At 44.6% G+C, this 13,545-nt stretch overlaps 1 protein-coding gene across 2 annotated transcripts in view; it reads right to left on the reverse strand.

Annotated features, from left to right (window-relative positions):
* COL4A6 (collagen type IV alpha 6 chain) overlaps nt 1-12,669 on the reverse strand; it is a 118,551-nt gene extending 105,882 nt beyond the window's left edge. For both annotated transcript variants that reach the window (XM_042478502.1, XM_042478501.1), the window contains exons 1-2: nt 12,376-12,669; nt 12,193-12,247 (exon numbers count right to left, since the gene is read on the reverse strand). In XM_042478502.1, the coding sequence (XP_042334436.1) occupies nt 12,193-12,247; nt 12,376-12,386 (66 nt within the window). In that variant the 5' untranslated portion in view covers nt 12,387-12,669. The remainder of the gene's footprint in view (nt 1-12,192; nt 12,248-12,375) is intronic.
* Between the last annotated feature and the right edge of the window lie 876 nt (nt 12,670-13,545).

The following is a 13,545-nucleotide window of genomic DNA, read 5'->3' on the forward strand; positions in this document are numbered from 1 at the left end:
GTTCTGTGTCAGTGCAATCTAACCTCGCAGGGTTGTTGTGGACAAAACACTGGCCTGAGCTCCTTGACCTCAAGGGCTCTTTATACCATTAGTTTAGTCCTCTTTAAATGGCTTGGTTACATCCTATGGACTCTGAGCATTTTTAATTTGATATCGCATCTGGACCTGGAAAGAGTCATTTGTAGTTTGGTACCAGTATGTACCAGTATGATGTAGTGGTTTCGGTGTTGGACTAGGACTCTGGAGAGCAGGGTTGGAATCCTCGCTTGACAGTGGAAACCCACTGGGCGGACTTGGATAAATCACACTCTCTCCGCCTTAAAGGAAAACTAGGGCAAAACACCTCCGAACAAATTTTGTCAAGTAAAGCTACAGGAAAAGAGATTCCACCTGAACATTAGGAGGAACTTCCTGACAGTAAGGGCTGTTCGACAGTGGAATGCACTCCTTCCTCGGAGGGTGATAGAGTCTCCTTCCTTGGAGGTCTTTAAACAGAGGCTGGATGGCCATCTGTCAGGGATGCTTTGATTTGGATTTCTTGCATGGCAGAATGGGGTTGGACTGGATGGCCCTAGTGGTCTCTTCCAACTCTATGATTCTATGATTCTAAGTAAACCCTGTGATAGTATCGCCATAAGTTGGGAACACTATAAGTCAGGAATGACTTGAAGGCACACAACACAGAAACCGGCAGGCAATGCTTATCATGGGACAGCGCTTATTACTTGTTAATGGAGGCAAATCAGAGTGGATATGCAGTTGTTCTGTTTTCAGATGCAAAAATACCGATGGAAGGGGGAAAACAGGCAGATTGCAGATGGCTCACAACATCATCTGGGCTTTGGTAAATTACCATGAATGAGACAGAACAATTGCACAATAAAAAGTCTCATCTGGAAGCAGTATAAATATGAAGCAGCTGCTCAAGGGGGGAAAAAAACACTAACCAGCCAACTTCAGACCAGAAATACCTGCAAGAATATGGGTCACCATGCGATGGAACAGAAGAGAACTATATTTCAGGTTAAAACTTGTTATGGAAGAGTCAGGTTTGGGCACAATTACAAACACTGTGTAATGAATAAAACTCTGTTCTATTTATAAACCACCTTTTTAAAGCTCCATTGGTTTTGCATCTTTACTTGATTCTCCTGCAATTAATGTACAGCACATTTTGTTTCGTTTTTGCATTTCTTCTTCTCATGGCAAATCATTTCTTTTTTCCCCCTTGTATCATCCGCTACTTCACTTCTCCCATCCTTTGTATATCTCCGCACTGTAAAAGTGCTACCAAGATGACTCATCTAGGATGTAGTCTATACAAACCTATGTTTTATTGTTTAAAAACATATAAATAGCTTTGGTTTCCCCCCCCCTTTTTTGGGGGGGGGAGAAGCCCCACGTATTTCAGGAACACCAGCGTAGCCTCGGGGAATTTATCTCATCATTTTACACTCCTGTTCTTTAAGAATCCCAAAGAAAACCAAGTCATCTAAACATCCTGCAGTTTGCATGTATGCAAGGAAGGTAGTAATATAATTCACATCTGCACTTGGCACGTAAGTGCAGCTGAATCTGCAACAAGGACAATTCAGTAACATATAAAACAGAAGTATCAAATGGTGGTCAGTTTGAACTGGACCCCTGCATTTCAATACAGCACATGTTTTACAGGGGTACCCCGGGTTACGAAATTAATTCGTTCCGCCGCCGCTTTCGTAACCCAAAAATCTTCGTAAGGCGAAAAAGCCATAGGCGCTAATGGGGAAAAGCCGCGATTTCGTGCGAAAAAGCGCCGAAAAGCACCAAAAAATTTTTCATAACCCGAAATAACCTTCGTAACCCGGAACAGTTTTTTTAAATGGATTTTTTTCGTAACCCGGAAATTTCGTAAGGCGGCGCATTCGTATCCCGGGGTACCACTGTACATGTCCAAGAGGTGCTGAAAAGGTGAATTGAGAGCATCAGTAGCTTTCAGTCTCTTAAATCTGACTCTGCCAACCTGGGTTTTACCATAAGAGAATCAATGTCCCAGGTAAGAACATCTACAGTCTACAAGAACTGTTAAGGACAGGACAGGCCCAAGTCTCACAAGAGGTTGCAAACAGAAGCGTGGTCCAGACAGTCCATGGAGAAAGTAGCCCCAAGAAGAGTCCAAAGCCAAGAAAGAACCTGCCAGAAAGATTGGTCCAAAAATGTCAGAGGACCAAGAAGCCACAGATACCAAACAGGATTCCACAGAACTTCGGGGGCAACAGAATGAACTCGATTGTGCTAATTTATAGCCAATGAAGCCAATGGCTTCATTAGCTCAGTGTCTTCCATTTAAAGTGTAGCAGGGCATTGTCTGACCTTTTGCTCATGGTGCTTCAAGTTATATTGCCTTGAGAAGGAAAGGTCTCCTCCAGGTGGGACATGACAAGGTCCACCTCCCCAAGAAGAACCTTTCATACTGCTATTATATTTCCCCATTTTGGGGCAGACACAGGCCTGCAGGACCTGAGCAGAGAGGCTGAGGAGAGGGGGTCTTGGAGATATCTCATCCACAGAGTCACCATGAGCTGAGGCTGACTCAAGGGCAGATGACTACTACAACAACAAAATATTGTTTGCACTGGGCTCTAGCAGGTGACCTAGGAAGAAAAGCAGATCCTGGAAACCTGGTATTTGTCCACAAACAATCAAAATCTTTATAATCAATGTGAGCTATCAGTTGATTGAAAGCTACAGTTCTACAGTTGAGATGTCCCACAGCCCAGTAGGAGAGCAAGGAATTGTCAACATCAACAGGATGACAGGAAGGATTACCAGGTCTATGTTTAACCTACAAGATGAAACAGCTTCCTCTTATTTGTGATTAATACTACTGAGGCTATCACCCTACGACATCAATAGTCAAAAAGGTAAAATACCAAACTGTAGCAATTCACTGAGCAAAGGAGAGTCCTGTCACTTTGCCCAGCACTGATAAAGAGAATGAGGAATTCTGAGATTCAGGATCTCTCAAATACAGGGAATCATAGAATCGTAGAGTTGGAAGAGACCACAAGGGCCATCCAGTCCAACCCCATTCTGCCATGCAGGAAATCCAAATCAAAGCATCCCTGACAGATGGCCATCCAGCCTCTGTTTAAAGACCTCCAAGGAAGGAGACTCTATCACCCTCCGAGGAAGGAGTGCATTCCACTGTCGAACAGCCCTTACTGTCAGGAAGTTCCTCCTAATGTTCAGGTGGAATCTCTTTTCCTGCAGCTTGCATCCATTGTTCCGGGTCCTGTTCTCTGGAGCAGGAGATGCATTCTTTATATCCCCCACAGTTAAAATAGCATCAAGGTAATTCACTCTGTTCTATTGCACTTTTGACATTCTTGGAGAGACAATCGGAATAAACAAGGATGGGCAACAGTGGTCTTCTAGATGTTCCTAAGTCATATTGTCATACTGAGGATTGAGCAAGCTTGTTTTAGCTGCTCCGGAGACTCACACTCTGAGCCATGGATTCAAACTACAGGCAAAGAGATTCCACCTCAACATTAGGAAGAGCTTCCTATTATAACAGCTATTTGACTGTGGACTATACGGCCTTTGAAGGTTTTTAAGCACAGTTTGGATGGCCATCTGTTGGGAATGGATTGGACTGTATAACCCTTGGGCGTCTTCCAACTCTATGGTTTTATTGTTCTAAGATTGAAGATCCCATCATCTATTCAGGTTGTCTTATGTCCAAAGAACCATAACCTCAGTTTAGTTTTGAGAGGGAATTCAGGCTTCATTTGATCTCAGACTCTTTTTGGCAAATGGAGAAGTCTCTTCCAGCACCACACTTCACTTTAGATTTCCTTCCCCTGCCAAAATGTCTTCATTCTTTAGCTTTCACATCTACTAGATGTGAAATTGGAAATAATATGTCTACACTGTTACAACTACAATGTCTACAACTACACTGAAAGTGGAAATAATATGACTCTTGATGCTAAAAGTCATATACAGCCATCATACTACTTCCCACTATGATTCCTATCCCTACTGAAGAGTCTTAATATTTTAGTGCTGTTCTTCACAACGTATTTAGGCCCCTACTATTATCATATCCTCTCCTTTGGTAAGGTAAACTCTTTTTAAGGTTGAGAAAAACAAGCCATGGAGATCTGACATCATTCCACAATATTTCTTTTGGATTGAAAAGGATCAGGAGCTGTATCATAACCCAGCCCTGTGTTCAGGGTCACTTCTTAGCACTGCATGTAGGTGGGTCTGTCACAAGGACACATCAGTTGTCTTGAAAATCTTATGCTGTTCTATTTCCCATTCCTTCCCCAATCCAAAGCCAGTCAGTGAGATGGTGAAAATAGCAGGCCAGACCTGCAAGGGGAGAATAGCTCCATATAAACAGATTCAGTGGTGCTTTTCTTTGAAGAAGATCTTCCCAGAGTTTGCATTTCCTTTTTCAAAAGATAAATGATCTCTGCTGTTTGTTTTGCAGGGACAAGAAAAGAAGGAAAAACAACCGGGACCATAAACTACCATTGCATGGAGGAAGGTGGTCAAGATATATTTGCACTGATGCTATCGCAAATCCTGCCCCATTATATACTCATCAGTCCTTAACAGCTGTTTTCCAACCATCTCCAGACTTTGGTCAGCTCTTAAGTGCAATGGCAAATGGCTTAATTCCACACTGACCTCTCTCTGTCCTCTTTAACATCAGGAATGTTTCCCAGAATGAACCAGACCTCCTGGATTTCATACTGAGCTCCAAAAAAGAGACCAGATAAGGTGGCCATGTGTCACTTCACCTCGGCAAACTTACTGAAGCCCATAGACAATGACTCCTGTGAACCTGTGCTTAAATACACACACATCTTAGGGCTTCCATGGAGAAAAAGGAGGCCTCATCCCTCATAGTCATTCCTTCTAGGGCCTCCAGAAGTATTGGACTGCAGTTCCCATCAGTTGTCAGATTTATGTGGCCACTAAGCGTTGACATCTCAGTGGGTACCAACTATTTCTCCTCTGTCTTTTTAGCAGTAAGATCAACAAAATAGTGTCCCCATGACTGCCAATGCAACACATTTTCTCTTCCCTTCTTAGCCTCCTGATAGGGAAGTGGTGATTTTATGAAATGTGTAGTTTGTTTCATTATTTGGGGTTCCACTGAATTAGTTACGTTTCCCTAATGCATGCCACTAAAGGAAAACAATCTAAAGCAAGGTTTGGTAACTGTAATTTCCACCCCACTCCATGTTTTTGGGCTGCCACAATCTGTCCCATGGTTTTTCCTGGCTAAGACTAGTGGGAGTAGCAGGTCACTCACAGCCTTTAGAAAGGCTTTACGGAGGGCAGCTTCAAATACAGGTGGTATATTTGGAGTATGATACGTGGCCACACTAAACTGCCCTCTCTGGCCCCATCACTTGACTCTGATGTTGCTGCCCATTGCATGCTGGGAGTAAGGATTGCAGAAAGAAAGAAAGAAAGAAAGAAAGAAAGAAAGAAAGAAAAGATGGATGAATATGCATAATTTTTCATCATAAGGTGGAACTTGGAAAAACTACTTTTTAAAACTGTCATCCTTATGGCCAGCTTTGTATAGAACTATGCCCAGCTTTCCATGTGCAGCTTGAAATTGTAAGTGTAGATGGCAGACGTAGGGATGCAAAAGCGGTCATGGAAAAACTCTCTGCATCCTGTGAGAGGGCAGATGAATAAACTACCATTCCTTGGAGGAAAGGTGGCCAAGCTATAGTTGCACTGAGGGCCCTGCCAAAGGATTCAAGAGAAAGGGGATTTTCCAGGAGGGAGCAGAAAGAAAGCAAGAGAGGTGGCATCACAGAGGCATCTTGGGAGATAGGGCCAGGCATAAAAGAGGAAGGAAGGAGGAAGACTTTTGAAAAGAGATGGAGCAGAGGTGAGCAGCAGGGAAGTTTCAAGACATAGAAGGTGAGAGATTAGACATAGAAAGGCCATGGAGAGCTTTGAAGGTAAGGACAAGAAGCACTCAACTTTGACAGGCTCATATTCACAGCATGCAAGCCATGGCCTGTCCATGCATGCATTAAACAGGCACACAGAGCATCTCCTTACATCCAGCACTACTGAAGACAAAGCTATTTCCACTATTGAAGGCAGAAAGGCAAGGAGGAAAGGAGATGGAAGTAGACTTGAAAAGAAGCTTGCAATTCCAGCAGTTGATACAGCAGCATAATACTGCAACCAGAACCGCTCTCCTCCCCCAAAAATGCATTAGTGAGTTGCCCTTGTGAATATATTGCCTGACCATGCAAAGGTTTTGCAAGGATTGCAAGAAGGGTGACACGTTGTTGTGTGCCTTCATTTCTGACCAACGGAGACTCTGAGGCAAACCTATCATGTGGTTTTTGAAAGCTGAGAGTCTGTGACTTGTCCAAAGTCACCCAGTGGTTTGACCATGGCCAAGCTGGGATTCAAACCCAGGTCTCCAGAGTCAAAGTCCAATGCTCAAAACACTACTGGGACCCATTTCATAATCATTCCCAATGTCTTAGCATCTCCAGGTGCTTTAACTTCAAGCAAACATCAAGCCTGAATTCCAGTTTAAAATCTATCCAGTTAGATAAGAGCGAGTGTATGTTAAGGGGACCAGAGAGTGGGGAATTTGGTCAATTTCTCCCACTCAGATACAAATCCCAGCCTCTTCCAAGAAACCAAAACCCCCACCTTCCAAAAAAAAAAACCCGGCCTTTTATAACTAGCATTTTTTCAGGAACAAACTGGACAAGGATTATGCTTTTCTATTGGGCTGTAGTGTTCTTGGCAGATTGAATGGAAAACTACCCCAGCAAACAGGCATGTTAAGAGCTCTCCTCAGATGATAAGCGTCCCTGTAAAGACATTGAATTGTGTTTGCCTTGGCTGGCCAAGGAACACAAAAGCAGAGCTTGGAGGGGGAAATGTGGGCCTACTTCAATGCAAACTGAACTCCAATGGTGGAATCATCTTCTTTGCAGGTTTGTAAAGACTGGATGGCCACCTGATGGGAATGCTTTGACTGTGTATTCCTGCATGGTGGAATGGGGTTCGATTGGATGGCCATTGAGGTCTCTTCCAACTCCATGGACTCTATCACACAAGGGACTTACCATGCGGTAATCATAGCCCAAATGTTGCCCAAGCACTTCAGATGCGCATATGTGGGATCATCCGCCACATTTCTGAAACGTAATTGAGGCATTCCTCTGTTCTTCCGTCAACCAATCATTTGTGGAGAAGCCACAGAAGATCCCGTTATTACAAAAATGGCTTCTCCACAAACAACTGGTCGATGGAAGAACAATGGGAGCACTTCAGTGATTCTAAACCACTTACAGGCAGGCATTTCTGAGCCAAGCCTTTGGGGAACCCTTGAGCAACAAAGATCCCTCTATCTCCCCATCTTCCCTGAATGGGCTCTTAGCTTCCTCACTAGTGGGTTTCCATAGTAAAATGGGGACTGAACCCAGATCTGTACAGTCATTGCCCAATGCTCAAACCACGACACCATGCCGGCTCTCTTTACTAAAGTATACAGACAGGGGGAAAGATACATGAATAGGAATTAATATCTCAGTTAATGTCTGCCTTCACAATTAGGAGTCACACCAGTCTGGAAAAAAAGGGGTTAATCTACAAGAAGACCTTAAGTGGATTGTTGCTGCATTGGGAACAACACCCTCCATCAGGTGGAGTTACTCAACCAGGTGCTCTAGAGATGTGCTGGAATACACCTCCCATCTTCAGATGGCATGGCAAATGGTGGATGATGGTAGTGATAATCCAACACATCTGAAGGATACTGGGTGGTTCAGGGAAGGCTGATATAAACCATTGCCCATGACAGTTCCAAGGGAATTACATTTCAGAAGGTTATAAACCAGTCAATTATGTGAATGCTACAACCTCTATGCTTTGAACATATAGTACTTTGCTCACTGGGCCACATACTTGCTTGCTATCTAAAACTTCAATTACTCAGTGGTGTCATTTGAACCCAGCTTCACATAGCATCTCCTGCCAGGCTTTAACGTCTCTAAGGGAGATGCTAGAAGAAGAGATAGGAACATGCAACCTTCCAGATGTTCCCAGACTGTAACTCCCATCATCCTTTGCCACTACCTATGATGCTATGAACAACATCTGGAGGACAGTGCATTCTCCAAGCCAAACTTTGAAAGATGTTGAGATATGTGTTTCCTTCTCTGAAATAAAACAGCTCAGCGCAATGCAGAGTCCACTGTATCAAGGCCAAAATTTAAATTAAAGGCATTGGAACACATTTAATTCAAGTTAGGACAACGTGGAAGGATGACAAATTCCCTTTTTTCTCAGCCCAAAAGGAAAGGAAACTATTTGCCTGTCTTTTGGTTAAAAAGTTCTCTTTGATTTTGAAACAGGAAAACTTTAAACATATATATATATATATATATATATATATATATATATATATATATATAAACTCACTACATGCTGGAAACATGTTTTAGAAACGTAAGAGATGAGAAGTTATATTGCCAAGGGAATTACATTTCAGACACGTTTATATGTTTATAACTTCAGCCATGCAAATGTATCTTTCTAGAACTAGGCCAGGAACATTTGGCTTGCCAGATGTTTTGGACTGCAGCTCCCATAATCCTTTATCATAGATCATATTGGGTATGGATATCAATATTCTTCTGATATTTACTAAACCACTTTGGATGATCACATCTTGGTCTAATAAGACTGCATATTTGTGGGCCTTTTGTTCATGCGTGAAGTCCTTTCACGTCTTTCGGAACTAGGAAGCCTGTTCTTTGGCAAAGACAGAGTCTTCAAATCATATTTCAAGCCATGGTTTAACATCCTGGTTTATTCCAAAGGTGCTAACCATAGCTACCTACTTCAGACAAAATGGGAAGGTATGGTTAATTGGAGGCTTCCTTGTTTAACTGCGGCTTCTGGCAAAGGAATGAGCCAAAGGGCTACACTACACTTTTGAATGGCTTGTGCAAACCTCAGCTTAATTCAACCAGTTTAAGAAGATATTTTACTGTCACTGGTCTACAAGACTATGGTATAGACTGTCTACTGACACTATCACCTCCAGTCCTCCCTTCCAATTTATGGTGATGATCTACCAAAGGTCCAAGTTTTGGTACTGATTTATGAGAAGGAAATAGCTGGCTATAAAACACAAGGCTTTTGCAACAGAAAGCTGCATTTTATTGGGGTTCTGACTTTACCAGCCCTTACCTAACTTAAAAAAGGGGGTTATTCCCATCATAGTTAAGTGCCTTGCACAGTGAATCCATTTCAGCAGCAGAAAGGTCTTCCACAGATGGCCTGAACTATGCCAGGAAAGTCCGAAAACACTTCAAATACACACAACTGACTCCATATAGTCCCAGGTCTATGAACAATAATATATACAGCAGGAGTGAAGGAACATGCTTTGGGGGCAGTGGGTTCCCTAGCCATTTGGGGCTGGGTAATGTTAGGGCAACAAAGACCAAACTGGGGGATTCCTCTACCCATTCTTAGTAGCAGGGCTTTAAGAAGAAAGGCACATGAACCCAAAGCCTCAAGTGGGCCAGATTCAAATCCTCCCAGGTCAAACAATCTGGAGGTCTTCTTTGAGTTGCAATCCACATTAAATTTCCTTGACTTTGATCGCGTGGCCAAAGAGGGAGATGCCAGCCTGCAGACAGCCCGCCCTAATATCTGAACTAAGACCAGAAACAGAAAATGCAGACCTATGACTGACATCTTCAATTTTTCCCCTCCTGTTTCCCTGATGAAGAATCCAGTGTGACTTTGAAAGCATGCAATTGTGCATTTTGGTTGGTCCCATAAAGGTATCATTATTTGGATGTTCAGGTAGTTTTCCATTTGGTTCTAATTCATGCGTGGCCTGTGAACTCCATGTGGCCACCCAGGGATATTTCTGTGGCCCTTAGGGACATTAAATGTTTTAAACTATGACATCTCTTCAAATATTTAAATAGGGCTCTCCTATCACCTCTTAACCTTCTCTTCTCCAGGCTAAACACCCCCAGCTCCCTCAGTCCTTCCTCATAGGGCTTCATGGTTTCCAGACCCTTCTCCATTTTAGCCGCCCTCCTTTGGACACATGGCTCCAGTTTCTCCACATCCTTTTTGAATTGTTTTGCCCTGATCTGGCCACAATATTATTCCAATGAGATCTTACCAAAGCAGAACAGAGTATCACTATGACTTCTATCGATCTAGACGCTATACCTCTATTGATGCGTTGTTGTTGTTGTTGCTTTTGAGAACCTTGAAGTTGTTTCCAACTTTGGTGACCCTAAGGCAAATCTATTACAGGGTTTTCTTAGCCAGAATTGTTCAGAGGAGGTTTGCCATTGCCTTCCATTGAGGCTGAGAGAGTGTGACTTTGCCCAAGGTCACCCAATGGGTTTCATGGCTGAGTGGGGACTCGAACCCTGGTCTCCAGAGTCATAATCCAACATGCAAACCACTACCTTTTTGCTGTACACTTTTGTGAGTATTTGGTTTGGCACATGTTATGACTACCAGGTTAATACACTCTGAATCCAGTTGCCACAGAGAACGCTGGAGAGGGCTCCTGTGCCTTTAACGGTTGTGTAGAAGGCAGAATCTCAGCAGCTATTGCTTGTTACCTGGTTGTCTGACAAGCCCCAGCTGCTGCTACACAACACTCTTCGACACAACCATTAAAGAGACATAACCCTTCTCCGGTTTTCAGTCTGCCAATCCTAATTCGGTCCATTTCCTTTAACAGCGAGTAGCAAAAGGGAATCCACTTAGAAATGGTAAGACAAGCATCTGCACAATTTCAGACCGAGAAGGAAAGCTGGCGACCTGAATTCAGAGCTTGAAAAATTAATTTTTAAACATAATTAGTTACAGATAAAAGTTTCAAGCCCCTCCAAAAGTAGACAGTTATCACTATAGTTCCAATTTTAAAAACTCTTGTGCTTTCCTGTTGTGCAAACATTATTGAAACAATTACTTTTTAAAAATACCGACAAATAGATACAAACTAATTTTCCATATGCAAAAAGATATACAAGGAATAAACACATGCAACTAAAAACAAACAAGACTAAAAGAAAAGCTAATGTGTACACACACACACACACACACACACTAAACAGGGAAACAATGGCTTCCACAGCTAAAAAGTTGCAATATCTCTACTCAAGTCTATATGCTAAGTCTGGAAAATCAGTCTGGAAAGGGATCTTGTAGCACCCTTGAGACTAACCGAAAGAGAGAAGTTGGCAGCATGAGCTTTCCTATGTACTTCTGTAGTTGTGAGTGCAACCTTGGTGCCACAACAAACTACACATCCCAGGATCCCACAGCATGGAGCCAGGGCAGCTAGGGCAGTATCAAACTGCATCAGATTCTGCAGTGTGGCAGCAGCTTTAACACCACAACCAATGACAAAACCCCAAGTTCCTAAGCACGTTCAAGGTCCGAGAGGAAAGCTCACTTGATCAACTCCTCTCTTCCAGGTTGATCCTTTTGCACTATGGATGGGTTGCATTAGGGTTGGCCCAAGCAAGGCATCCCTATTTGGGGGGTCAGGGTTGTTACTGTCCTTTGCTACCCCTGGGAGGAGAGAGAGTGGGGTGTAGTGGTCAGAGCATTGGACGACGACTCTGGAGACCAGGGTTCGAGCCCATGGAAGCCCCTGGGTGACCTTGGGCAAGCCACACTCTCTCAGCCTCAGGGGAAACCTTGCAAGAAAATCCCTGGAAAGGGTCGCCATGGAAGACTTGGAGGCACACAGCAACAACTAACAATAATAATGAAGGTATAAAGTGGGTCTAGAGCTTTGCCATGAAACCCACTGGGTGCTGTTGGCCACGTCACACTCTCTCAGCCTCAGGGGAAGGTCAAGGCAAACCTCCTCTGAACAAACCTTGCAAGAAAACCTTAGGACAAGGTCTCCATGAAAGACCTGAAGGCACAGACCAAGCCACTCCTAATGGGATAAAAGGTGTTCCTAGAGCTCCGCCATAAAGCCCACTCAAGCCACACTCTCTCAGCCTCAGAGGAAGCCTCCCTCTGAAGAAACCTTGCCAAGAAAACCCCAGGAAAGACTCCCCATGGAAGACCTGGAGGCACCCAACCGCCATAAAAATCCCTGAAGATGCGTGTTGCCCAGCCTCCCCCTGCACTTACCCCGTTCACGGGATCCGCGTTCAGACATGCGAGGGCCAGAAGAAGAAGCAGCACCCTGCAAAAGGAGGAATACAATAAAGGGAGCAAAGGCTTGCAAAGCCTCAAGCCAATCCAAGTGGGGAGCATGGAGGGGATCCCCCTTTGCATCTCAGCCCCATCTTTCCCCCCGCCCCCCCTCCTTACCTTCCCTGCATGGCGGCTGAGAAGAGGCTTCAAGGGGGGACCCCAATTCCTGGCCCCAAAGGGGGGGGCAGAGAAAGGCTGGAGGCCTCTCTTGGAGGAGGCTTTCCCCCTCCCCAGGAGAAAGTTTGTCCTCAGAAGAAAACTTAGACCATGGAGGGTCCCCAAAGGGCTCCTAAAGGGGGGTCTTTGGCTCCCTTTTGCAATTGCAATCCAGCGCCTCAAAGTGGAGGCATTTTTGGAGCAAAAAGGGGGGGCAGAGAGAAAAGGAGCCCCGCGAGGAAAGAGAGGAAGGAGGAGGAGGGAGGGAGGAATGGAGGAGAGGGAGGGGCGGGGCCGCCTCGGCTGTCAATCAAGGTGCCACAAAGCAAGCCGACGCCCCCCTCTCTCCCCCCTTCCAGGCCAAGTTCCTCCTCTTCCTCCAAAAGGGATGCTAAGGCTGCATCTGCACTGCAGACATAGCTCACTTTGGCTCCGCTTGGATTGCCCAGGTTCCATACTATGGCACCCTGGAGTTTATAGTTTGCACCAGGGCTCCTGGGGATTTCTAGTTTGCATCAGGGCTGTGCATCCACACACACTGCTGAAGGGGTTTGATGCCACTTCAACTGTCCTGGCTCCATACTATGGCATCTTGGGCTTTCCAGTTTGCACCTAGGGCTTTATAGTCTGGGGTTGGTAGTTTGCCCCAGGGCTTTATAGTTTGCCCCAGGGCTTTGCATCCACACAATGCAGAAGGAACCGCTTGAACTGCCTTGGCTCCCCGCGATGGGACGCTGGGGTTTCATGGTGGCATTGAGATTGCATCCACACTGAAGAGTTAATGCAGTTTATTAGCGCTTGATTTGCAGTACTACTGTAATGTATGAAACCATAACGAAACTACGTTTGTACTGTAGTTAGTATTTGTAACATATGAAAGCAGTGCCTTGTTTTCCTCCACTGATCCTTTAACTGTGGGGACTTTACAGCTCTTTAAAATCGGGATCCTTGGCATCCAATTCATCTAAATGAAGGGACACACCTGTAAAATAGACAAAAGGGGGGCCAAAGGAGCCATGGACTGAGAGGGACTATCTTGTATTTCCCTCTGGATCACCTGAGATGACTGCCCCTCCCCCCCCCCCCCCCCCCCTTCCCTGGGGGAAAACCCCCCCCCCACCAAACCCCCCA

The sequence above is a fragment of the Sceloporus undulatus genome, chromosome 7, assembly GCF_019175285.1.
Source record: "Sceloporus undulatus isolate JIND9_A2432 ecotype Alabama chromosome 7, SceUnd_v1.1, whole genome shotgun sequence".
Classification (NCBI taxonomy): Eukaryota; Metazoa; Chordata; class Lepidosauria; order Squamata; family Phrynosomatidae; genus Sceloporus; species Sceloporus undulatus.